The sequence below is a fragment of the Rhinolophus sinicus genome, linkage group LG02 (genome assembly GCF_036562045.2).
Source record: "Rhinolophus sinicus isolate RSC01 linkage group LG02, ASM3656204v1, whole genome shotgun sequence".
Classification (NCBI taxonomy): Eukaryota; Metazoa; Chordata; class Mammalia; order Chiroptera; family Rhinolophidae; genus Rhinolophus; species Rhinolophus sinicus.
The window spans coordinates 150,564,688-150,591,819 of NC_133752.1; the positions used below are offsets into that span (position 1 = coordinate 150,564,688).

The 27,132-nt window shown below is 40.3% G+C and overlaps 1 protein-coding gene and 1 long non-coding RNA gene across 2 annotated transcripts; one reads left to right on the plus strand and one right to left on the minus strand.

Moving 5' to 3' along the window:
• Window positions 1-6: 6 nt before the first annotated feature.
• LOC141570103 (uncharacterized) lies at window positions 7-23,101 on the minus strand. Its single transcript, XR_012493990.1, has 2 exons — window positions 22,962-23,101; window positions 7-380 (listed from the first exon to the last, which is right to left on the minus strand). It is a non-coding gene; the product is annotated as an uncharacterized LOC141570103 (long non-coding RNA).
• On the plus strand, window positions 23,066-27,132 carry LOC141570102 (tubulin alpha-1A chain). Its single transcript, XM_074325737.1, has 4 exons — window positions 23,066-23,206; window positions 25,244-25,466; window positions 25,609-25,757; window positions 25,942-27,132. Exons 1-4 carry the CDS (start codon window positions 23,204-23,206, stop codon window positions 26,920-26,922), a joined length of 1,356 nt encoding a protein of 451 aa, XP_074181838.1. The 5' UTR covers window positions 23,066-23,203; the 3' UTR covers window positions 26,923-27,132.

Genomic DNA, 27,132 nt, shown 5'->3' on the forward strand with positions numbered 1-27,132 from the left:
AAAAGCTGGTTGAAAAACAGAATTGATTTACTTATTTTAGGATGTGAAGATACAAGACATGGAGGCAAATACACTGAATCACAATCCCATCTGCGGATGGTTCCCTTTGTCCAAAACCTCTTCAAAGTGGTGGATGAGGGGCCGTAGCTGTCAGGTGGGTGGGAATCCGATGCAGATGTGGAGGGAAGCCAGGGTTGTCGTGAAAAGAGTGAGCACTCCTGGCTTCCAGCCTGGTTCTGCCTCCTCCTGGCTCTGCCTCTTCATACAGGTCACTCCACTTTTCTGGTCCAAGTTTCTTCATCAGTAAGATGACCCGCGAAGGACAGGGAAGTCATCTCTAAATCTCTTTCCGGCCCTCACATTTTATGATTCTGTTGAGGCTAAAAAAAAACACCTATGCATTACTCTGCACTTTAGATTTACTATATCCCATCAATCTTTCTTTCTCCCCTCCTCCTCTCTCTCCCTTCTTCCCAAGCCCTCCCAGCAGGCACTTCCAGTTCAGGATTTGAAAAACAGTCCCAGCCCTAAAAATATTGGTTACAACATGCTCCTTACATTTTTTCCCCTGGAGAGTTCTAGAAGGTATTTGCTGAAAGCTTGAATTTAAATTTGTAGTTTCAAAGGAACAGGAAGGATGATGACACCAAATGTCTGGTCTCAGGGCAGTTTCCCTCCATGAGCTGAACAGTAGTCCCACACAAAGCTAATGAATATACTGCTTCTCTATTTCCCTTGAAATGGTTCCTTAGCAGTAGGATTTCTCTCAAGTCTCTGTAATTGTTCTAAACCACACTGAGTCTTTCAATACTGTTCTCTGATATAATTTCTGAACAAGCAGTCAGCATGAAAAAGGACTAGGTCAGCTCTCTTTGTGTGTCAGTGGTTGGCAGCACAGCTCCTCTGGGATGTGTCTCCTGGCATCCACCCAACCCAGCTATCAACAATAAAAGCTTCTCTTTGTGCTGCCCGTAAGTCATAAATAAATCTCCTCAATCCCACCTGTTTTCTGAGAAGAACGTCAACCCTGTCTTTTACTCTGGGTTAGAAAAAAAGACAGGATTGCTGCATTAGGAAAATAGTTTTCAATGTCCACTAAGCAATTGTTCCTTTCATTGTTTCCCTACTGCCAACATTTAGATGTGTAATTTGAGTTACAGTCCCTTTAGTTGCCAGGTTCTGAGACTGAACTGCTTTCCCACTTTATGCTAATTGCCTTTTTGAAGCTGCTCAGCCCTAAGCAATTCTCCTGTGTATGGGAAATTAGTTGTGGAAGAAGAGCTCATTACCTGAGGGGCAGGGAAGGCATACCCTGCAGTGGGGGAACACCATACAAGGGGCAGGGCCAGTGACCCACCTGGCTGTGGCTTCAGGAACTCTAGTAAACATCCCCCAGAAGGCAAGAAGGCCAGGACTACTGGCCTCTGGGAGCGAACCAGGCACCAGGCTGGTACTAAAGGAAGGACAAAATAGAGTTCCTGTTTAGCTAAACAAGAAAACAGTCAATCTCAGTTGCAGCCCAAACAGGTTGGATTTCTTAAACACCTCTCCTCAAAAACCTCCTCTGAAACATTAAGTCTCAAATTACTGTTCTGAGGTAAACATTAATTTTATTTTCCAGCAAGATGTAGAATGAGGTCAAGCACATTATTTTCTACTGCAGTCAATGTTGGAAGTAAAGAAATCTGCTGAATCCATTTTCAAAACTACATGAATGAGTCGTTCCAGCTGATTCATCATTGAGGTCATATGAGCAACATGTTTCCTGGGGCGTTCCAAATGAAAGTAGGGACTTTCCCCCCCTCTCTCACATTCCACTGGCTATAAAAGAGGCCCAGAAGGACCAGAAGTGAATATTACCAAAGAAAGTCTCCTTCAATCTCTATAAAGGGAAATAGATTTCTGTGTTTGTATTTCCTTCTCGTCTAATGCCAAACTCTCTGCAAGAGAACTTTGCACACATTCCCACAATTCAGACAGATTTTTTTACCTGACTTTTTCAAAGTTATGAAATATTTTATATAAACAGAAAAATATATTTTAAAGCCTAATAAAACCAGTGTCCAAGAACCCACCAACATCTCAAGAAGCACACCACCACGAACTGATGAAGCTCCCAGGGGTCCCCTGTATGGCACCCCTGACTCCCCCACGGAAGAATGAGGAAGAATGTGCTTCTCATTCTCTTGTTTTTCTTGATAGCTTTGCTACATATATATGCATCCCTGAACGAAAGTGTTTAGTTCTGCTTGCCGTCTGTATTAGTTTGCTAGGACTATCATAACAAAGCACTACAAACTGGGTGCCTTAAACAATGGAAATGTATTGTCTCACAGTTCTGGAGGTCAGAAGTCAGAGATTGACATGTGGGCAGGGTTGGTTCCTTCTGAGGGTTATGAGGGAAGGAGCTGTTCCAGGCCTTTCTTCTAGGCTTGTAGATGGCCATCTTTTCCCTGTGTCTATTTGCATGGTCTTCCTCCTAAGCGTGTCTGTTTCTATGTCCAAATTTCCCGGTTTTTATAAGGACACCAGTTATATTGGATTAGGGTCCCACCCTAATGGCCTCACTTTAACCTGATTACCTCCTTAGAGACTTTGTCTCTAAAAAGATTGCGTTCTGAGGTACGGGCAGTTAGGACTTCAACATATACATTTCAGGTGGGGGACACAATTCTACACATTAAACTGTCACAAATAGGGTTCCCAGGGAAGCAGGCTCTGAGTGTAGTTTAGCATACACAACGCTTATTAAGGCTTGTGCAGGGGATCAACATCTGGGGAAGAGACGGCAAGGAAACAGGATCAGGCCGAGGAATGAGTCAAGTTGTGATGCAGGCCCAACAACTGCCTTAGCTGACCCCACAGGGTGCTCTGGAGCAACAGTGGCCCTTCAGAGTTGTCCCAAGTTGGGCCAAGATGTCCTAGGCTTCATACTACCACACTAATCAGTCATTGGACCTGGCCATGTTAGGACCTGGCCACCTGGGGTGAGGAAGCTTTCTGCAGCTGAGGTGGTCTCTGCAGGGGCTGACAGCTGGGGCATCTGCCAACTCCCAGCAGCTGGGGCAACAAGCCCTCAGTAAAGGGGGACCTTGGCTGTGCAGCATAGAGCCCAGCACACTAGCTTTGAATTCTACAAAAACGGAATATGCTGTATGTCTTCTGCAACTTGCTTTTCAAAAACTTTTGTGAATATTTTCAAACATATTCAAAAGTAGAGAGAATAGTATAATTAACCCCTATACACCCATCACCTAGATACTTGTACATCAATTATCAAGATTTTGCAACACTCTCTTCAACTATCCCTTTCTTTTTCTTTGATTTATTATTTTAAAGCAGACTTCATATCATTTCACCTCTGCATACGTCAGTATCCATCTCTAACAATTATGGACATTTTCTTACATAACCTCAATGTCATTATCATACCAAATAAATAAACAATTCCTTGGTCCATATTCAGATTTTTCTGATTATCTAAAAAGATTATTTTTATAATTCGTTTGTTTTCATTGGGATTCAAATAAAGGGAACACATTATTTTGGTGATGTCTCATCTCTTAATCTAAAGCAATTCCTTTTCCCTTTTATCCTCATGCCATTGTCTTGTTGAATAATTAAAATAAAAATAAACAAATTAAGAATGTGGTTCAGGTTGTGACAGTCTGAGCCCTCCATTTTACAATGCTCTATCGAGCTTTCTTGTAATGGTATCATCCTTTGATGATCTCAGCCTGAATGAATGATTTGACAGTAAGAATTGCAAAGTGATTTTCTAATTCTGTACTTTTTCTTACAGTAGCTGAAATTATTTTGTAAAAAAGTGCAATTTGGTTGTCTGAAACATAATTCATATTGAAAACACAGGCTAAAGCTTAATTCTTTCCCTTTAAGTTGCCTGTTTCCAGAATATCATGATGAATGTTTTTCGTTCTTTCTCTTTAAAACCTCATTATGAAATCATGATTTAAAAAATATTATCAGGCCGGCCCAGTGGCTTAGGTGGTTGGAACTCCGTGCTCCTAACGCCCGAATGCTGCCGGTTTGATTCCCACAAGGGCCAGTGGGCTCTCAACCACAAGGTTGCTGGTTAGACTCTTCGACTCCTGCAAGGGATGGTGGGCTGCGCCCCCTGCAACTAGCAACAGCAACTCGACCTGGAGCTGAGCTGCGCCCTTCACAACTAAGATCGAAAGGACAACAACTTGACTTGGAAAAAAGTCCTGGAAGTACACACTGTTCCCCAATAAAGTCCTGTTCCCTTTCCCCAATAATAAAAATATATATATATATGATCAGTATGTTTTCATCAATTGCAGTAATTGTTCTTTTAAATGCTTATCTTGTTCTGTTTTTGACCAATAGGAGCAACCTCTTCATGTTAGCTCCTGTGTCCTTTGGACACAATCCCACTAATTTTTTGAGAACTTCCTTGCTTTCTGGAATAACAAGATGTCTCAGGCTTATCTTGCATATTTTATGCCCCAGACCAGGAATTAGCCACTTCTCCAAGGAGCCCTGATTTATTTTTTTTAAGTAGGAAATATTTGTTTTTAAATAAACTTTTGTTGTAGAATAGTTTTAGATTTACAGAAAAATTGTGAAGCTAGTACAGAGAAATCTCATATAACCCACAGTCAATTTCCCCTATTATTAGCATCTTATATTAGTATGGTACATTTGTCACAATTAATGAAGCAACATTATTACATAATTATTAACTGAAGTCCATATTTTATTCGGATGTCTTTGTTTTTTACCTAATTTTTTTTGTGTTCCAGGGTTCCATCCATCACACCACATTACATTTAGTCATCAGGTCTCTTCAGGCTTCTCTTGGCTATGACAGTTTCTCAGACCTTCGTTGTTTGTGATGACCTTGAGTTTCAAGGAGTTCTGATCAGATATTTTATAGACTGTCCATCAACTGGGATGTGTCTGATGTGTTTTTTCTCATGACTGACTGGGGGTGATGGGGTTTGAGGAGGAAGACCACAGAGGTAAAATCAGTTCTCATCACATCATAGCAGAGTACCCGCTATCAACATGACATCACTGATGGTGTTAACTTGATCATCTGGCTGAGGTGATGGTTGTCAGGTTTTTCCACTGTAAACTCACTCTTTGCTTCCCTTTTCATACTGCACTCTTTGGAAGGAGTTATTGTGCACAACCCACACCTAAAAAGTGGTCAATGATGCTCCATCTCCTTAAGTGGAGGAGTATCCACATAAATTATTTGGAATTCTTGTGCATGGGAGCTTTGTCTTTCACCTCCATTTATTTATTCAATTATTTATTTATATCAGTATGTCCTGATAAATATTTATTTTATATCCTAGGTTTTAATCCAACTACTTGACTTATTTGTTGCTCAAATTGCTCCAGCTTTGGCCGTCGGGCTCTTTCAGTTGTCTCCTGTTTCCCTCCTGTGTCCCCATCATTGTGAGGTTTTGAGCACTTCATTACTTTCTAGCACTAAAAGATGCTCCAGGATCCTCTGCTATATTTCTTGCCCTAGTCCTAGAATAATCCATTTCTCCAAGGAGTCCTGGTTCCTTTTATTGGAGAATGTTATTAGCAACACAAACTAGGTGTATTTGTTGCTCTTGGGGTGTCATTGCTTCTAGGCACCGTCAGCTGACAGAGAAAGGCAATATATGTGTATGTAATAATCTGTACATGTACACACAGTATTTCTATATGTAACATTGTATCAATATTAGGCTAAACATGGGTTCATACCAATGTCTCCAACTCTCACATGGATCATTTCTGCTTTCTTCTCTTGCTTGTCTGTAACTTCCAACTCCAATAGTAAGAAAGAAACCTGGCTCCCACCATCCGCCATCCATTTACTTAATTGTTCAATTCCAGTATACATGTATAGTGGTTTCAGAATTGTTCACCTGTACCCTCGTGGGAAACATTATTGACTATAGTGCGTGTGTACAGCTCTTTTGCCTTTAGTCCTACAGACTCCACTCATTTCCAAAGTTACTTAGATCAACACTTTTTCTTCTCATCTTCTTCAGTGAGGTTGTTTCACACATTTGTAATACAGTTATATTATTTTATCACATTCTATTCTGGGATCCACGGGCCTCATAAATGATTTAGGAATAATTTTTAAAACTCACAATCTTGGTGCTAAGGGAGCTCTTTTTTTTTTTTTTTTTTTTAAATAAATAATTAACTTTAAAAATAAATTCTATTGGGGAATCTTGGGGAACAGTGTGTTTCTCCAGGGCCCATGAGCTCCAATTCATTGTCCTTCAATCTAACTGTGGAGGGTGCAGCTCAGCTCCAAGTCCAGTCACCGTTTTCAATCTTTAGTTGCAGGGGGCACAGTCCACCATGCCATGCGGGAATTGAACTGACAACCTTGTGGTTGAGAGCCTGCGCTCCAACCAACTGAACCATCCGGCCGCCCCTCGGCAGCTCGTTGTCGTCAATCTAGTTGTCTTCAGTCTAGTTGTGCAGGGTGCAGCCCACTAGCCCACGTGGGAATCGAACTGGCAACCCTGTTGTTTTCAGAGCTTGCGCTCTAACCAACTGAGCCATCCGGCCCCCCCACAAGGGAGCTCTTTGATCCTGGGATGTCATTATTTTTAGGCCTATTCAATGAACAGAACCAGGAAATAAATTTTTTTCATGGCTATAATCTTTTTTTAAAGCTTTATTTAGATATAAGTAACATACCATACAATTCACCCATTTAAAGTGCACAATTTAATGGTTTTAGGTATATTCAGAGTTGTGCAACCATCACCACAATCAATTTTAGATTATTTTCATCACCCCACAAATAAATTTTATGTCTATAAGCAGTAACTCCCCATTTTCCCCAATCCCTTCCCATACCCTCTCTTCCGCCCCGCCCCAGGCAACCGCTGAGCTACTTTATGTCTCTATGGATTTGTCTATCCTGGACATTTTACGTAAATGAAATCATATAATATGTGGCCTTTTATGTTTAGCTTCTTTCACTTAGTGTAATGTTTTCAAAGTTCATCTGTACTGTAGCAAATATCAGTATTTCATCCCTTTTTATTGTCGAATAATATTCCATTATAAGGATATACCACTATTTATTTATTCATTCATCAGTTGATAAACATTTGGGTTGTTTATCCACTTTTTGGCTATTATGAATAATGCTGTTTTGGAGATTTGTGTACAAGCTTTTGTTTGCCCATGTTATCTTTTCTCTTGGGTATATTGCCACATTATATGGTAACTTTGTGTTTAACATTTTGAGGAACTGCCAGACTGTATTCCATTTTATAGTCCACCAGCACAATGTATGAAGGTTCCGATTTCTTCACATCCTCAACAATATTCGTTATTATCTGTGTTTTCGATTATAGTGCTCCTGGTGGGTGTGATGTGGTATCAGACATTTGTTTTTAATCATGGAATTTTCTGGCATCTATGCTCTTTTTCCAACCCATCTTCTATGGTAGGAAAGTTTATCAAGTACATTTAATTTAATGAGTACAGTTTACTATTGATAAACAACTCTGAAATAGAGGAGAGAATGAAACCTAAATTCCGATATGCTCAAGCTCTAGACCTAAGATTCTTCCTTCTTATGCATATAAAATGAAGATAAGAATATCTATCCCAGATTTTTTTTGTAACTGAATCCTGACCACTTTATTGTTTTATTAAGTTTATTGGGTGACATTTGTTAAAATTATATAGGTTTCAAGTGTACAATTCTATAATACATCATCTGTATATTGCATTGTGTGTTCACACCCAAAATCAAATCTCCTTCCATCACCATGTATTTGACCCCTTTGACCCTTTTCTACTTCCCCCCACCCCCTTTGCCTCTGGTAACCACTATACTGTTGTCCCACACGGTTTTTGAATGAATTGAGTGAGATAACAGATATGAAAGCTCTCTGTAATCGGTAAGGCACTATACACATATCATTAGTACTAGCTATGTGAGGTGGTGGAAGATAAGCTTCTCCTTACTGATGCTCCTTCACACGACGCTGCCCTGGACTTGGAGCTCCTGAAAATGAGAAGCCACGTGTTAGAGTCCCAGTAGAACCCAGCACATGCTTGTGCTACCACCTTCGCCTTTACGTAACTCTCAGGGAACGCTCAGACCCACAGACAGAAATCATTTTCTTGCTTTTTCCTCAAGATTCATTTTTCTACTGCCTTCTCAGCTCATTAGAACTTCTGTAGGCAGGGGCTCTCTTGGGTCTCCAACTTTCATGCTTCATGTTTTGCCTTCCCTTTTGTTTCACCCATTTGGATTTAGCAATTCAGCTTTAGACTGTGGTAACCTCAGCACTACTAGCCTGGAAACTTGATGCGCTATTCCAGCTGGCTATTGCCCCATGGCTCCATACCTTATATTTCACCTCTCTGCTCAGTATGAACACTTAGGACATTATCGATTGTATCATCTGGGGAGGGACACTAGACCCTCCTGTCCTGTCAGTTGCCAAATCTTGAAAATCTGCTTCCAAAACTCTTCCTTTGGATTGTTCCTTTCCATTTTCACTACCACTAGCTTAGCACCAACTTCCTCTCTTGAATCTTTTAAAATCATATGTCCATTTTCAGGTGAATTTGTCACAAGACCGTAGGGTAATTGGAAAAAAAAATAGGGTACTGTTAATTTTGTTTTAAAATAGATACCAGTAGTATGCTGAGCCATGGCATGGGGCCGCATATGTAAAAACCTAGTGCAGTGAATTTCAAACAGTCAGTTTTCCACTGATTAGTAGGTCAAGAAATCAATTTAGTGACTTGTGACCAGAATTTAAAAAATGAAATAGAACAGGATAAAAAATATCAATGAGTATTATGCAAAGGAAGAGTAGTTTTTTGTTTTGGGTCTATAATATAAAAGTAAAATGTATTTTTTACAATGGGTCAATGGTCAAAAGGTTGAAATAACACTGAACTAGTGGTATTTCATATGTTCTGTTAGAAAATTATTGGAAATAACCTAAACATTACTCTTGATCTATATTTAGCAAGAAAAATTATACCAGAAGGCCTATAAAGGATTAGAACTCAGACTTCTTGGGTTTGAACTCTAGCTCTATTATTTACTTGGTGACTTTCAGTAACTTACATAAAAGTTTTGTGCCTCAATTTCATCATCTGTAAAATAAGGATAATCATAGTACCTATCTCTGAGAGTTGTAATTGGGAATAAATGAGTTAAAACCAACTAAAGTACCTAGCACAGACCCCGGCATGTGGTAATAAATTAAGACATGTTAGCTATTATTATAAATATTCTCAAATCATTTAGCAACATGTCAGGATTTTTAAATCCCACTTTTCTAACAATTACCATTCCAAAGTCAGGTTCTAAGGCTTCTCACACATAGAGACCAGGCCTGTGATCTATAGATTTCAATAAAGACTGTTTCAGTGACCATCACAGAATCCAAAAACCCACCTATAGAGGCTGATATGAGAAAACCATGCTGTCTCTGCAACCTGCCTTGTACCTTCTCTCTTGGACACTCCCAGATATACCCAACATTCTGAAAAGATATGGATCATACCGTAGCCTGTCCTGTGTCAAATACTGAACATAACTTCTGCCAACTCTTCTGCTTGAGGGCACATACTGTATGCCCTCATTCACTAAAACTTGGATTAGTGCACATCACTGAGCAGAGACTTCCTTTCTTTCTACTATAATATGAGAAGTCCAGCAACACAATGCCCAGTGACATGAGGACGGACTACATTTCACTGAAGTTACATCGCTCATGCATTGCTCTTTGAGAACTCCTCTCCTAGTGGTTTTTCTGGTAAATATTTAATAACTGTCTCTGAGAGAGAGAAAGAAAAATCCTGATTTGTAGCATCAGCTAATTTCTATGGTGTAAATGCTCCCACCATGACTAATTTCAAGCTACCAATGTGATGTCTGAACACAGATTTGGGAAGAGGTGCATACAATCCGCTCTCATGAGCTCTTATAAGCAGGCCCCAGCACACCACGGGCATGTGACTATTTCAAGTTTTCTGCTCAGTGTGTATGTAAGAATTAATGCTTTAATTTTTTTTTGTTAATTATCAGATGTTTCTTTGTTCTGAAAATACCATTCAGCGGACTTTTTGGTTATGCAATGGGAGAGGAAAGATTTTCTTCTGGAATGAAGATTTTGAGACAATGTAGCTCCAAGGCACTGAACCGAGCTCTGGATAATGTAAAATGTTACAGCTCTCCAGATTGTTCTTTAAAAAAGGCATTCCTTTCTAAATTAGAATTCAGAACACACAGTCCCTAAAAATCATCTGTTCATATTAGATGAGGAAATCAGAAGAGGCAATCAGATGAATTCAGGAAGTTCTAGGGGCAAGTCCGCCTTACACTGAAAAGAACTACCAGGTTAACTGGACTGGGTTGCAGAGCCTAGTCGGAACCATCCATCTAAAGACCCCCTGGGGTGTTATTACATCCCGAATAATCTATACTTGGGGAAATGTGAGGATGGGGAATTGCGGGGTCTGGAGGATTGTCCTGGTGGGGCTTTTATGGCAAAGCAAACCCCAGAGGAAGCAGACATTCTGAGCCTCAACTACCCTACCCTACAAGGGGACGGAAGGACTCCAGAGCCTATGCTATTTACCTTGACACGATGATGTACCTACTACACAATTTATTCCCATAGAAAAAGCATTCTCAGGGCCGCCGAATGGCTCAGTTGGTTAGAGCTCTTAACAACAAGGTTGCCGGTGCAATGGGTAGTGGGCTGTGCCCCCTGCAACTGAAGATTGAAAACGTGAACTGGACTTGGAGTTGAGCTGCGCCCTCCGCAACTGGATTGAAGGACAACGACTTGGAGCTGATGGGCCCTGGAGAAACACACTGTCCCCTAATATTCCCCAATAAAAAATTTTTTTTAATTGTGTTTTAAGAAAAAGCATTCTCTATTAAACAGAATACATAGAGTAATGGTACGGGTCAAATACTGGAGCTGGATAGATCCAGGTTTGAATTTTCATTTTGCCATTTATTAGCTCTGAGAGACCTTGGGTATATTATTTAAGTCCTCTGAACCAGTTTTCTCAACTAAGGGAAAAAGTGAATATAATTGTACCTACTTCCTAGAATTATTTTGAGAATTAAATTAGATAATACAGTACTTAGCCTTGCTTAGGTGCTCAAAAATTAGTAATAATCACATTTAGACACACTTTCAGAGGCTAGATCCCTGATATAAGTAGATATTTATGTCATCTCAGCATCAATCTTTCCTTAATATCAGCCCAGATTTGCAGATGTTCCCAGGTAACTTCAGAGATATAACTGTCTACATCTGGAAAGGCAATTTGCAAAAAACAAAATTTAAAGTCTGCACTTGCACAAGATGGCTTAAGTGGGCTTTACTGATCTATGAGGTTCATCTAAGAGTAAATGTTTAATTTCAAGACATGATGTCAGTTATTTCTGGGGATTATGCTGACATGAATCTTTATCAGAATCTTCTGGACTCCTATTTGAAATAGTACCATGGCTTCTGTGGTCACTAAGGTGATCTCAAGCTCTCAGCAAACATTGATGGGACCTTCTTGCCTTCAGAACTGGAAGTCGTCCGAATGTGACAAAAATGTTCTTGTCTGTGTTCCTTGTCTCAGACTCTTTCTTATGCATTTAGTTAACTCTGGTGACACCAGAATATAAACCTTACTTTAATTAAACCATCCTGCAGCCTCCTCTCAGCGTTCTGTGCTGAGAGAACTGGCGTTCATGAAGCGGAAGCTGAGGATGAACTCTTTGTGTGAAGTCTCCCTTTTGCACTGATTTTCACTGAACACAAGATGGACTGTGTGCAGTAGGACCATTGAGGATAACAGGCACTGGATTTTGTGCAACGATTTTTATCTCTGGTGTTTCTGGCACTGATTAAGGTTTCAGGCAAACAGAGGCACTGAGGACCTAGCAACAATCGCTAGGCAGCTTCCTGGTTGCCAGCAACAGTAAATACCACAGAGACACAAAGACTCAACCTTTCACATGCCCACAATGAAACCTGGAGCCTGGTTTCTTATTTCAGATACAACAGGGTCCTCCAGGTAGAGACAACAGATTCTTCTTTCCCCCATTATATTAGATTTTCAGAATTTTGTACAGAAACACATACTTCCCAGGAGCCTGTATGACCATCTTGCTTCTAAATTTGTGCAAGAACACTTATATTCTAACCTCCCTCTTAGTACTGCCCCTTTTTTACTCTTTTGAGGGAGAAATGAAAGGAAATAGTGTTGTATACCTGACTTTGGAATTTTAAACAATGTATGAATGTGTTTAATGTGTCTGTAATTGCCAGTCTTCTGTAAATTATAATTGATTTCCACCCTTCTGAAAATATTCAGGAATACCATCTAAAAGATTGTCCTCACCAACTTTATTCTCTACTTTGTTTTTAGAAAGATAAAAGCAAACTGAATATGAAATAGAGCCCTGGCAATTTAAGGTTTTTCCATGACTCAGTCAAGGAAATTGCGTAATAGCCTTCCTCTGCCAACCTCACACACTTCTTCTCAAATACCTCGCGAATTTCCTTATTCTATTTCTCCACTCCTATCATTCTTTTTCCATCTTTTCTACATACCATTCGCTTTTCACTTTTTTCTCTAAGGCTGTAAAATTCTCTAGAGTATAGTCATGTAGTATGCAAGGTGATAAGGAAAAACTGAAGTACCCCCAAGGTTGCAAGTCTGTCTCCTAGCAACTGTATATGTTGCTTAGTAACATGAGGGGTTAGGAGTAGTCTCTCTGACATATCTAAACATACTAAAATCATTTAAAAAATTAATAGTGGGACTTACTTATTAAAATATACTAAATCCAGAGACAATCTTACCATGGAGGGGACTTATTTTGGGCCATGCTATCTTGAATAAACCTCTACATCTCTTATAATCTGTATACTACAATAACAGATTGCTGTTCTTAAAAGCAGCACAGCCTTTTCTAATCCTTTCTCTTCAAGACAATGTTTGAGGGAAATAGAGAAATATTTCCTAAATGATATTTTAGGCTGGGCAGATGAAGAAAAATGCAGCCTTCCCTCTCTTCTGCACATGCATAATAGATTTTTAAATCTAAAGGAAGATGGAGAAATGTTTCCTAAAACACCTTTTTAGGCTGAGCGTCATTGAAAGTTGTGTCTTTCTGGATTACGGTTGCCTAGACAGTAATTCTCTGTCAACTTATCCAGGAGTTATCAGAATTTAGAAATAACTGAACCATACCACCCAAAAGCATTAAAACTCTTTAGTTCCAAAATGGTAAATTATTAATTCTAAGAGAATACTACTTAGTAATTCTAAGAGAATTAGACCTACTAAATCAGACTCTCCAGTGCAGGAACTGGGAATCGGTATTTTTAATGAGCACCCTAATTACTTCAGCACATGTAGGAAATACTGGTGTACAGCATGATTCCAATATGTTACAAAGGGTTGTCTTCTACTATTTGGGCTCTTGGATTTACAATACATGTAACGCTTAAAGAAGAACCTTCAAAGACCAAGTCCTAAATATTCTGCCACATCCTCCCTTTGAGCTAGGCCCTTTGGCTAATAAAATTGGTCAAGCTTTAGATAATTAGTCATTTGTTCATTCTGCAAATATTTATTAGGACAATTTTGAAATATAATTGAAAGAATTTAGTGATCAGCTGGAATTAATTTAAATAAGTTAATATACATAAAGTGCTACAAATAGTGCCTGACACATAGTATTATAGAAGGTTATTATTTTAATCTAGCTTGTTAGACTAGAAAGATGGTGACAATGAACCGATAGTGAGACTATAGAAGAATTTAGAATATAGAATAGTGAGGAGGGTAATGGAGAAAAATAACTAATTCCATTTGGATAGACTATATAAATTTGAGATGCCTACAGGTCATCCAGGGGGTTAAAACTAGTAACAACAAAAAAAAGAAACAAACAAACAACAACAACAACAACAACAACAACAAATATATATATATATCTCCAAAATGGGGGCATATTGCATAAAACATTTTAAAAATGAATTCTTACTTTTTGTGTGGCTAGCTCCATATGAAAATGGACCAGTTATAATTCCCTCAGTATTTTATTTCTAACAATATCAATACATCTATAAACACTTTTGGAGATAGTACATTTTTTTATTCACTAGTAAATCAGTCTCACCCTGGTTTATCTGTAATATGGAATTAATTAAGACAAGGATTTGAGAGAAAAAAGAGAAATACACATTGGAATGGTTGGGGGAGGGGATTATGGACCTTCTTTCGATTACTATTAAATCCCTATAGCCAGTGCACCATGGCAACCTTCCCAGTCTGCCACCTAATTTCCATCTGCTTTGGGGGGAAGGGGGGAGGGACAGAGGTGGTTCAGTGTGCATTCTTCTGAGTGTGTGTAATTTGAGTTAATGAAATGCAACCAAATTATAAATTGAGTTTCATGGAAAACTGAGATTATCTGTCTTTTCCACTTCCTTCTCTTTCTTTTCTCAGGATGCTTCTGAGCCTCTTCAAGTTTTGTCCCTTTTTCCAAATGCCAGATTTCATCAGTAGGCTTGGGTAAACCACTTCCCCAATGTACCAGAGCAAAATTACAAATTAAAATGTGTAACTCTGGACATAATATATTTTGTTAAAAAGAGTGGTTCAGTAAATTACTGAACATCAATGAGTAACCTCAAAGCATTTTATTATAATACCAGAGATATATTTTTAATATTACAGAGTACAGGAGTTTATTGTGTTAATTTATGTCTTACTTCTGGAACAGAATTCATTAATATTTATCTCTGTTACATACATAAAATTCCTACCTAAAATAGATGAAATGCAGTTACCAGAAATACCACAGATAATTCTTACCTTCATTATCCAGAAAAAACTAGTATTTAGTAATATTGCATTGTGCTGACCAGTTTGAAAAAGATAATATTAAGCTTTAAATAAAATTCTAAACCCAGGTGTGGGGTCATATTGTCAGCTAAATTGCTAATGTTGGAATTTGGCCAACGTGAATGCAGCAGATAGTCTTTTAAGGCCATATATAGTGAGAACCAATTCACTCCATACATGGATCAGTACTGATGCCTAAAATAAAGATAAATGTAAATTCAGCATGTCAGCAAAATCATCTCCATCTTCTTGTTTAAATTTAGACTTTGAAGTATGTTTTTGTTAGAGAATTTAAGGAAAACCTACTTGCTTAAATGTCTCCTTTTACACTCAAACCGACACAAGGAAGGCAGTGTGAGGTGGACAGGTATGGCCACTTCACAAAGGATGCAGAGGCAGTGATGTGGCATAAGACAGTGACCACCATCGTGGGAGGAAGCTGGGGAATGTAACCCAGTTCTTTCTGTCCGGCAGCTCCTGCGCTGATCCTGCTGTCACAGAACTTGACACAATATATTGAAATAGCAATTTCCGTCCTTGGACCTTGAAACAAGTTTTATGTCTTTTGTATCAAACTCATTGCTGTACATTTATTTCCTTTTCACTAAATCTAATGAACAGTCTTCTGTCCTTATTAACAACCCCTCTGCAGTATTTGATATTACTCAGCACTCTGCTTTGACACTGTGCTTCCTTTCTTTCTGTAACATCAATGGCTTCTGCTTTTCCTCCTCCTTTGGCCAGTCCTTCTTTGTTTCCTTTCCTTTTTTACCCCTTCTTTCTTCCGCCTCCCCCACCCCCCACTCCAGTTCAAGGTGTTGTTTCTCAGTCTAGTTGTGTAGGACACAGCTCCCTGGCCCATGCTGGTGTTATGAGCCTTGCGCTCCCCCCAGCTGAGGCAGTTGGTCGCCGGTCGTCGGCTCACAGCAGCTCACGGCAGCTCTCGCCAGCTGCCGGCCACTCACACTGGCCACCAGCCACTCATGGCAGCACACGGTAGCCCACGGCAGCACACGGTAGCCCACGGCAGCACACAGCAGCCCGCAGCAGCACACGCCAACCTCCGGCTGCTCACAGCAGCCCAGCTCCAGGCAGAGCTGTTGTTCACAGACTTAGCTGTGGAGGGCGCAGCTCACTGGCCCATGTGGGAATCCAACCAGCGACCTTGGTGTTAGGAGCAAGGCACTCCAACCACCTGAGCCACCGGGCCAGCCCTTGTTTCCTTTTCTGACACTTCTTTCTCTTGCAGTCCTTCATTGTCTTTAATTTACTAAGTGTGTTCCCAAATCTGGTAAATTAACCTAAATATCCCCTAAATCCATCTCTTTCCTTCCATTAACCTTAGGCTGTCATCTTGAAGCCTGGATGACTACAATAGTCTCCTAAATAGTCTCCTTGCCCTTCTAGTCCATTCTTTAAAGCTATAATGGTCTTCCTAATCTGGTATAAATTGTGACAAAAAGAATTGAACCTAGGTCTGCCTGACTCGAGCTGGTAACCCCATCCTTCACACTTTGCTGCTCCTTATTCCTACATATCACCAGCCGCTCTAGATTCAACCTTCTATATATTTCCTAAATATGTCTATTTCTTTCCATTGCCATTACAACTTCCTTAAATCAGCTCACCATCTACTAACCAGCAATCTTCTAACCAGTCTCTCTGCCTTATGTTCCCCCATCCCCAACTCTGTTCTATCTATTCTCTCTGCACACAGCAATCAGAAGAATCTTTCTGAAATGCAAAGTTCATTATTCCTCTTTCCTTTAATGGCATTCATTGAATTTAGAATAAGGTCCTTTCATAACTGATTATTTGCATAGTCCTCCAGCCTCATCATTATCTAGTCCCCTTTTCTAACACTTTATGTAACAAACCATAACAAATCACCTTCAGTTTCTGAATCTCACCCAGTTGTCTATGCATTTGCATATACACTCTCTTCCCCATTTGTACCTACTACTATTTATTTTTCAAGACAGTCCCAAGTATCACCTCTTCCAGGAAGTCTTCCTGCATTCTCTATACCACACTATCCCACAAAGACCTGGAGTTTGTCTATAAAAGCTGACCATGTACACACCCTATTACCCCACAATTCCACTCCTGGCAGAAATACATACGGCAGAAATTTGTAAATATATTCACCCAAACACATGTACAAGAATGCTGGAAACAATGCAAATATTCATTAACATTGGGAAATGTATAAATTATGGTATATCCATACAATGGGGTACTACACAGCAATAAGAACAATTTTCAACTGTATTCAATGGTATGAGTAAATTTCACAAAAATATTGAATGAAAGAAGTCATATATAAAAGAGTATATTCTATTGATATCAAGTTCAAAAACAGGCAAAATGAATCTATTGTGCTAGAATTCAGTGGGGATTACCTTTGAGAACAGATAGTGAGTCAGTAGTGGAACAAGGAGAAGGCCCTTCAGATAGTGATAATGTTCTGTTTCTTGATCTGCATGCTGGTCACATTAGTAATAATGTTAAGTTTGCAAAAATTCATCAAGTTGTACATTTATGATTGGTGAAAATTTATGTATGTATGTCATCTTTCAATAAAAAGTTTTCAAAATGAAGAATAAAAAAGAAAAAAAGGCTTCTCACTTGGTAAACATAATTATACGTGAATTGTGTTTCCCATTCAGTGGCATAACTTGAAATTCTGGGTTACACTTGGAGAATTCTATTCTCATACAATACCACTAGTGTATAATGCTGTTGTCAGTAGGTTCCAAATTTACATCTCCACCCCTCTAATCCTGACCTTTATCTGAGTAGTGTCAATCTCAGATTCCCAGTGGCCTCCAGGACTTCTGCCCTCAATCCCTCTATCACCTCAAACAGTGTAACATTCACTTTGTAAGATCACATCGACTGATTGGTCCTGCCCTCAACACCCTCTCCATAACACAACATACACCAACACATTTCCTGCTCAAACTTGCATCTCTGCTCAAAGTCCCTATTTCTGTAAAGAGCACCATTACCGTTTCATTTTCCTAGTTCTTCAGGTTCCAAAGTTTAAAGGTTAACTTTGACTCTTTCCTTTTTACCTCATGTCCAACCAATCACCACTGGAATTCTGCCTTTGGATGGTCTTTTCTATTATCTCTTTCTATCCATTCCCACTGTAATTACTATGGTCTGACACCTTCTGCTTAGATTATTGCAATAACCTCCTTATTGGTCCCCTTATCACATGTCTCCTTCCTTATTCCACTTACCTGTCAGATTAATTTTATGAATATGCTGTTCCCTTCCCTTTATGCTTTTTTTACCCTAAAATTATAAAGGCTTCACACTGTCTATGGACTCAAGCCCAAACCCCTTCAGACTGGAGTTCAAATGCTTTAACTAGCTCCATTCTCCCCATAAAACACATTACTCATAATTCCTTTGCATGCCCAAGTCAATTTCTTTGCTAATATTATTTTCCCTATTTAAAGTACAATGGTATCAGATGATTATTTTTAATTCACTTTTCTTTCTCCTTTTTATTTTCCTTTTCCTCTGTGGGAATATCTTTAGGAACTCATGGGTTTATATTGTTAAAAGTTTTATTATAAAAATTGCATAAATACAGGGCCGGCCCGGTGGCTCAGGCAGTTAGAGCTCCGTGCTCCTAACTCCGAAGGCTGCTGGTTGCATTCCCACATGGGCCAGTGGGCTCTCAACCACAAGGTTGCCAGTTCGATTCCTTGAATCCCGCAAGGGATGGTGGCTGCGCCCCCTGCAAGATTGAACACGGCACCTTGAGCTGAGCTTCCACTGAGCTCCCAGATGGCTCAGTTGGTTGCCACAAGGTTGCCCGTACTAGCAACGGCAACTGGACCTGGAGCTGAGCTGCGCCCTCCACAGCTAAGACTGAAAGGACAACAACTTGAAGCTGAACTAAGATTGAAAGGACAACAACTTGACTTGGAAAAAAAAAAGTCCTGGAAGTACACACTGTTCCCCAATAAAGTCCTGTTCTCCTTCCCCAATAAAATCTTTAAAAAAAAAATTGCATAAATACAAAAATGCATAAACACACAAATTTACAACATAACAAATAATGATTAAGTGAACATTCAGCTTTTATATCCCTTTGCCTCCCTTCTCCCTATCAAAATCAACTCGGGAAATTATCTGAACTTTAATGTAATTTTAAAAAAATATGTCCTCTCGGAGATTTTTAAATATAAGATTCACTTCTATTATGGAATTCAAGGAGCCACATTAAGGATTTGGGCTCTTCATCTTAAAACTAACAGGCAGCCATTGATCTGATTTATGCAGTAGAATGACATAATCTATTACATTATATTATATATACAAGATCACTCTGGCTGTTGTGTGGAGACTGGACTGGGCAGGGGTAGAAGTGAATGTAGAGGAAATACAAGGGGACACTGAGTTTGTCCAGACAAGAGATGATGTATTTACTAGAGTAGAGGTTGTAGAGATGGAGAGAAAAGAATAAGATTTGAGACATATTTAGGATGTAGACTTGACAGGACATAGTGACTGAGTCTATGGTGGTCAGAAAGGAGGGGGAGATGTCAAGAATAATTCTCATTTCGGATGTAAGAAACCAGGTGTATGCTGCTCCGTTTACTGAGCAAAAGAACCTTATAGGAGGTGCATGTTTGCATCTAGTGAAGACAACTCATTCAATTTGGGATACCTGTGAGAAATCCAGCCAGAGATTGAAAGTTTATGATATAATCTGGATCTAAGAAGAGATGTCAAGAAGTCATTAGCACACAGAAAGGATCTGCAGCCTCCGGAATGAGTGCACTTACTATCTACTAGGAGTGGATGCAATCGCATAGAATCAAATGAGGAAAAGGTCTAGGACTGATCCTTGAGGAACTTCAACATGTGAGGATTAGGAGCGGAGAAAGAAACAGCAGAAAATGAGAAAAAAACAAAAAATGTAGGAAAGAAACCCACAAAATATAGAGTTTTTGAGGCCAAGGGAAGAAAGTGTCTCAAGAAATAGGTAATAGGGGGGTGGGAGGGAGGTAGACAAAGGTAAAGGGGATCAAATACATGGGGGTAAAAGGGGATTTGACTTTGGGTGAAAAACACAATGTAATATACAGATGATGTATTATACAAATGTACGCTTGAAACATAATTATATTAACCAATGTACTCCAATAAATTCAGTAAAATTAAAAAAAAATTTACAAAGTGAAAAAAAAAGAGAGATAATAGTCAATTGTGACAAAGCTTTCAAAGGTCAAAAGGATTTAGCAACAAACATGGAAGGCATTTGGTTTTAAAAAATGGTAGGAGCAGAATCCAGACTAGAATGGATTTAGGGATAAATAGGAGGTGAAGAAGTAGGAAAAAAGTGTTAGACACCTCGCTTGTTTCCTACATGAGTTATGATCCTCCCCCATACACACACAAACACATGCCATTCTCAAACCTACATACATGTACTTGTTTTATTTCTTTAATTAGATTGGAAGAGTGTGGTGAAAAGAGATTGTTACTACCTCTAAATTCTCATAGTATATAGAATGGTCCAGGGCTTACTGTGGACACTTAGTATATTCTTATTGTATAAAAAAATGTAAAATACTTTATTAAATACTTTTAAACTACTAATCATGATAATAATGAAAATACTGAAATTAAACAGAGAAGCTATTTAATTCAACAAACATGTATATAACGTCTACTGTATGCTAGGCACTTTGCCAGGGGCTAGGAGTCACATTTTCATGGAGAAGAGGCATAGACACACAAATAAATAATTTAAATTCCACAATATTATGAAGGAAAAAATGTTTTATGCTAATCTTACTGTACAAGAATGAATCCATTAGTAGAATATTTATTCATGTACACTGATATAAGTTAAAGAAATTGGCAGTAAAAATGAGAAATGAACTAGTGAAAACATTTTTTTTGGCCTCCCATAATTTGCATACTATTAAGTCAGATGAAGAACAAAAAGATTATTTTCCCTGCTCTCCCATTTATATATTTAAGATTATCAGTGCTCAAATAGTCTATTTCTGACCTAGATCTTATTGTTACTTATGCCCAAGGGGAGAAAAAAATCCTCATTTACATAAGAAACAGAATGGCTCTGAGATAGAATTACAAAGAAGAATCAACTACATGAACCCTTCTCTCTTTGATTTAATTCTCAGTGTAAATGGCATAAGGAACTGAGGTTATTGGATAAATGACATATTTATTTTATACTGTAAAGAAAATAAAATTCAAGACTACCCTTCATTCCCAAAATGAGATTTGTACACTTTATCAAGGTCCAGCAGTGTCTGATTTATTTCATTATTAAAATTTTGAAAGAAGTATTTTCAATGAGCTACTTATTTAATCCTTACACTCGCCCATGGCGTTTAATTCTTATTTTTGTTAAATGGACTTCTGGATTCAGAAAGAAGCATTCAAGTTGTCCTTAATTTTCCTGTCTTTTTACTGAAATATACTTTTGTTTGCTAAAGAAAGATAAGATGATGTTGAAGATTATTTTCCCTATGAAATATGCAAGAAGTGAATCATTTGTGTGTTGGTTTTTTTCCCCCTAGGGAAGACTCTACTGCAGCAAATTTGAACAAGTAAAGCAGAGCTGTGGATAGCCGGCTAGAAAAATCCACGGCCACCATTGTCACACCACAACCTGCAGCAGCTGTCTCAAGTCCATCCCTCCCACGCCCAGCTCTGCCTGTCAACCCAGCAGGAATGAATAGGCTCTGCGGAGCACTTCAAAAGGTGCTGCAGACCCTGAAAATCTGTCACTGAAAACGAAGGGAAAATACAAATTTTCAACTTTGTGACCATAACAAACCTCTTAACCTTTGAAAATTCATTAGCAACGTCAGGTGTTACCCAGTTCAGTCTTACTCTGCATAGCCCTTCCTTGTTGAAAATGGAGCCTTTCAAAGTAGCAAAAGAATGTTACTGCAATCCATTTCCTAGGGGGTGAAAGCAAAGCCTTTTTGTCCCAAGAGGCAATTGAGCAACCACCAGTCTCTAGTTGAATAGCCAGCGTGTGAGGCTGGCTGCAATTCCCACAGTTAGAAGCCTAATCTCGGAGGAGGAGATTTACCAAATTCAGATAAGAACTACATAAAAAAGAAATGCAGTTATTGAGCTGACATCACAGATTGGTCTGTGGATGGAGGCAACATCCCAAAATAGTCTTCTTTTTACATTGTGCAGCTCTCCTTTTTAATTTGGTGTCTCAGTTATTTTTTTCATTCCAGGAAAGAGAACAATGCAGAATATAACCGCATGCACAGGTAGTATTAGCTTCTGAACTCAATTCTTTCTCTTTATATTTTCTCAGTTCTATATCAGGAAAAACTGATTCATTTTAAGGAAAAATACACTACACAAACTACTATTACATAGACTTCTGGTAAAGGACTATTTCTAGTAAAATTATTTACAGTATGTTAATTAGAGCGTAATTATTGCCACGTTAGAACTACTTGTGTGCTTCCATATTTAGTATGGTTATTCTTTCCATCTTCCGTTTTTGTTTAGCTATTTGGGAAGGGGTACAAAAGAAGATCTGAAAATGAAACTTGAACCTGAGAAACCATTTTGGATGACTCTACTATTAAACTTTTTAAAAACTAAAACAAACAAACACATTTACCTAAGCCATTTGAAGGATCATTCCCGTCTTCTCTCCTACTTTATTTTTAAAGCAATTATCGATGTTGACTCCTCACGGAATGTGGTCGAGTTTAGTATACACTTTGAGGGAGAGACTGGAGCAATTTTCCATTAAATATTTCATCTGAACATAAATTCTGCGACTAAGAGTTGGGAAAAACCTTACATTGGTGATTTTAGTTGTAGTTTGAGGTTCAGGCAGTATAAAATCACCCCAGCCTCTGTTCTCTTTCTTTCCTTTTGCACCCCCTCCTCAGCCCCACCCCATAATGGATGCTCCGCTGACTGTTTTCGCTCAGTCTCTTTGTCTGAAGGATGCAAACAGTCTATGGATGCTAGGGAAAAAGGGGTGGGGGAGAGATTACCTCATCCCATGTCGCTTGCACCAATCACCACTCTTCTGTCGTGGCTTCTCTGGGCAGATTGAGGGGTCTGGACCAACAGGAAAAGGCCCCAGCCCATCCCCATGGTGACCGAGTTGTATATAGGGAGCCGCATCCACCCATGTGCAGCAGGTTCTCTTACATCGACCGCCTAAGAGTCGCGCTGTAAGAAGCAACAACCTTTTCCTCTCAGCCATCCACCCGGCAGCCGCAAAGCAGCAACCATGGTAAGAAAGAATACGTTCTCTCTGGTTCTTTGTGGCCATTGGGTGCGATCAGCCCCCCACGGTCTGCTTGGAAAATCTTAAGCTCTTTTCCTTTACAACTTCTTTGGGTCAGGGTAGGTCGCCTTACGCTTTGTTGGAGAGGTTAAGCTTTGTCTGCCCCAAATCCTTGAGCCTGGCCGCTGCCGCAGTGCGGGGTGCAAGCAAGAGCCCGGCAAAAATTGCGCCCAGGGCGCGGCAGAACCGTGGGGAAGAACAAAGGCGGCGTGGAGGCGCTTGTTATCCGAGGCTTTCAGAGGCGCAAGCAGCCCATCTGTCGGTGATGAGAGGGTCTGGAGCCGGGAAAGGGGATCGCGGCGTCTCCTGCCGGCCCGTGTTTGTGCACACTGTGTTCGTGTGAATCGGGGAGGCTCTTTTCCTTCTCGCGTTGTTCCCCAGGGAAAGGGAGAGGAGGCGTCGCCCCAGAAGACCAGGGGTCTGTGCGTTTAGCTGGGAGGAGTGGGGAGAGACGACGGCTGAGACAAAGCGGAGCCTTGGGTTAGTTAAAAAAAAAAAGTTCCCTTGCCGGTTCTTTGGCATTTTAGAAAGAAACCCGCGTATTAACGGGAAAAAAGTGGTTGGTTTCTGTTGGAGCCAGCGGCAGCCGGCGTCAGGACGGCGCAGGGGCGGAGTTGTTTGTCTCTGGCTTCTCTGGCCTTGGAGCCATTGGGCGGGGTTCGCTCTCGCTAAATCTCTTCTGTCAGGAGAAGACTTTTAATGTCTTTCATCGTTGTAGAACTGTAGGCCTCACAAGGTTTTTCATTCACTGCTAACACTTAGATGAAATGTTTTTTCTTGAGAAGCAAAATCACAATTCACTTGACAAGTCCTTTAAGGTCTGGTCCGGGGCTACCCAGACCTGCCGGACTTGATTGTGTGTCTGTCTTGGCCACATGTTCAGTGAGAAAGACCACTTTGTGAACCAGGGTACCCCAACGCTCAGGACCCAGGGAAACGCCCCGCCCCCCCATATATCAGTGAATAGACAATGGATAGACAATGCAAGTTGTAGCCATAAAGACCATCGAGTAGAAAATACCTATTGAATGTGATGAGTATGTACATTCTGTGGTGGGTAGAGAATCGAACGACTGAAAATACGTACTATTTTGTTTTAAATAAATATTTCATTATCCTTTCACTGGACTTTCTTGTTTGTTTGGTAGCGTCTCATGTGATAGTTTGTTTCCAATTTAGGAACTGATGTTTTAAAGATACTCATAATTTTTCACTTTTCTACAGTGGAGAAAATTCTGGACAAATTTTTAAAAAGTAATGAAATTAATGCAGACAAAGAAGAATTATACTCTGTGTCCAGCAGTCTTTTGTTCGAGCGGATTTCATTAATTCATTTCAATTTAGGCGTATGGTTCCAGCCTGGCTCAGAGGAGCGAAACTGGCAGAATGGCACAATGAGATCATGTGGGTAGTTTCTGGAAATAGAGCTTGCTCTGTTAAATAATGTAGCAGACAGCACAGGCTAGCACCAGGCACAGCAATGCAGCAGTGCAAGGAGTCAGCCCTTGCTTAGCTTCCAACCCCCTCGTACAGATGGGTTCTGCAGATAGACTGCAAAAGGGTGTGGCTTCTAGCCTCAGCTGCAATACAGATGTCCATGTGGAAATACCAAGTCATATTTAGAAGAAATTCTCATCTGTATTTAAAGGGGAAGGAGGTAGTAATATTGATTCCAATTAATAATTGAATTAAACTTCATTCTACAGAATCTGTGTTTTGAATATTTTTCAAATGAAAAATCTTCTATTCAAGCATGGCCATGGGAACAATAGGCTTGCACTCTGCTGTACGGTGCAACATTTTTCAGGCCACGCCCACCTGCAGCTTTTGTAGCAGGTGCGTTTCCTCATTGTGTTAGGGATGTGACCTCAAATAAATTTGAAGAATACCTGTATATAACTAGAAACATTTAAAGAAATCTACTGAAAATTCAAAATGATAACACAACCTAATTTTATAATTTTTCTCTTTTCCTTCCCACAGCGTGAGTGCATCTCCATCCACGTTGGCCAGGCTGGTGTCCAGATCGGCAATGCCTGCTGGGAGCTCTACTGCCTGGAACATGGCATCCAGCCTGATGGCCAGATGCCAAGTGACAAGACCATTGGAGGAGGAGATGACTCTTTCAACACCTTCTTCAGTGAGACAGGCGCTGGCAAGCATGTGCCCAGGGCAGTGTTTGTAGACCTGGAACCCACGGTCATTGGTGAGTTGACCTCAGTAGCCCAAGTGAGATCCCAGGGATCTGGGACAGGATGTGTGTCCTGGGGGCTCTGTTGATGCCCTGGGGTTGGGCAGGTTTGTGCGGGTTGTTAGTGATGGGTGGCCGCTTTGTTTCCCTTTTCCAGATGAAGTTCGCACTGGCACCTACCGCCAGCTCTTCCACCCCGAGCAGCTCATCACAGGCAAGGAAGATGCTGCCAATAACTATGCCCGGGGGCACTACACCATTGGCAAGGAGATCATTGACCTCGTCTTGGACCGAATTCGGAAGCTGGTGAGTACCAGTTTGAAATATACTTAAAATGGGGTGAGGTGGTTCATTGCAAGTTTAGTGAAGAGACCAAACTATAGCATTCATTCTTTGGTGCATGCCCAAATGTGAGATACACTGCTCACTCTATTAATTGAAAAGTATCCCAGTGTTGAAGAATTACATTTTCTTTTTTCTTCTTTCACAGGCTGACCAATGCACAGGTCTTCAGGGCTTCCTGGTTTTCCACAGCTTTGGCGGGGGAACTGGTTCTGGGTTCACCTCCCTGCTGATGGAACGTCTCTCTGTCGATTATGGCAAGAAATCCAAGCTGGAGTTCTCCATTTACCCAGCCCCCCAGGTTTCCACAGCTGTAGTTGAGCCCTACAACTCCATCCTCACCACCCACACCACCCTGGAGCACTCTGATTGTGCCTTCATGGTTGACAATGAGGCCATCTATGACATCTGTCGTAGAAACCTCGATATTGAGCGCCCAACCTACACTAACCTGAATAGGTTGATAGGTCAAATTGTGTCCTCCATCACTGCTTCCCTCAGATTTGATGGAGCCCTGAATGTTGACCTGACTGAATTCCAGACCAACCTGGTGCCCTATCCCCGCATCCACTTCCCTCTGGCCACATATGCCCCTGTCATCTCTGCTGAGAAAGCCTACCACGAGCAGCTTTCTGTAGCAGAAATCACCAATGCATGCTTTGAGCCAGCCAACCAGATGGTGAAATGTGACCCTCGCCACGGTAAATACATGGCTTGCTGCCTGTTGTACCGTGGTGACGTGGTTCCCAAAGATGTCAATGCCGCCATTGCCACCATCAAGACCAAGCGTACCATCCAGTTTGTGGACTGGTGTCCCACTGGCTTCAAAGTTGGCATTAATTACCAGCCTCCCACTGTGGTACCTGGTGGAGACCTGGCCAAAGTACAGCGAGCTGTGTGCATGCTGAGCAACACCACAGCTATTGCTGAGGCTTGGGCCCGCCTGGACCACAAGTTTGACCTGATGTATGCCAAGCGTGCCTTTGTTCACTGGTACGTGGGTGAGGGTATGGAGGAAGGAGAGTTTTCTGAGGCCCGTGAGGACATGGCTGCCCTTGAGAAGGATTATGAGGAGGTTGGTGTGGATTCTGTTGAAGGAGAGGGTGAGGAAGAAGGAGAGGAATACTAAAGTTAATATGTCACAAAGGTGCTGCTTTTACAGGGAAACTTATTCTGTTTTAAACATTGAAAAGCTGTGGTCTGATCAGTTAATTTGTATGTAGCAGTGTATACTCTCGTACAATTACTGGCCTATGCTTTAAAACACGACACTTTGTTACAGATCCAACCTGTCCATTTCTCTGATGGGTTTGAATAAAGTATTCCCTGTCTTAAATGA

Bases quoted from the DNA above. Each gene is read 5' to 3' on its own strand.
- LOC141570102 (XM_074325737.1), top strand. The intron at 25,467-25,608 runs GTGAGTTGACCT...TCCCTTTTCCAG, and splicing joins CCTGGAACCCACGGTCATTG to ATGAAGTTCGCACTGGCACC. The intron at 25,758-25,941 runs GTGAGTACCAGT...CTTCTTTCACAG, and splicing joins TGGACCGAATTCGGAAGCTG to GCTGACCAATGCACAGGTCT.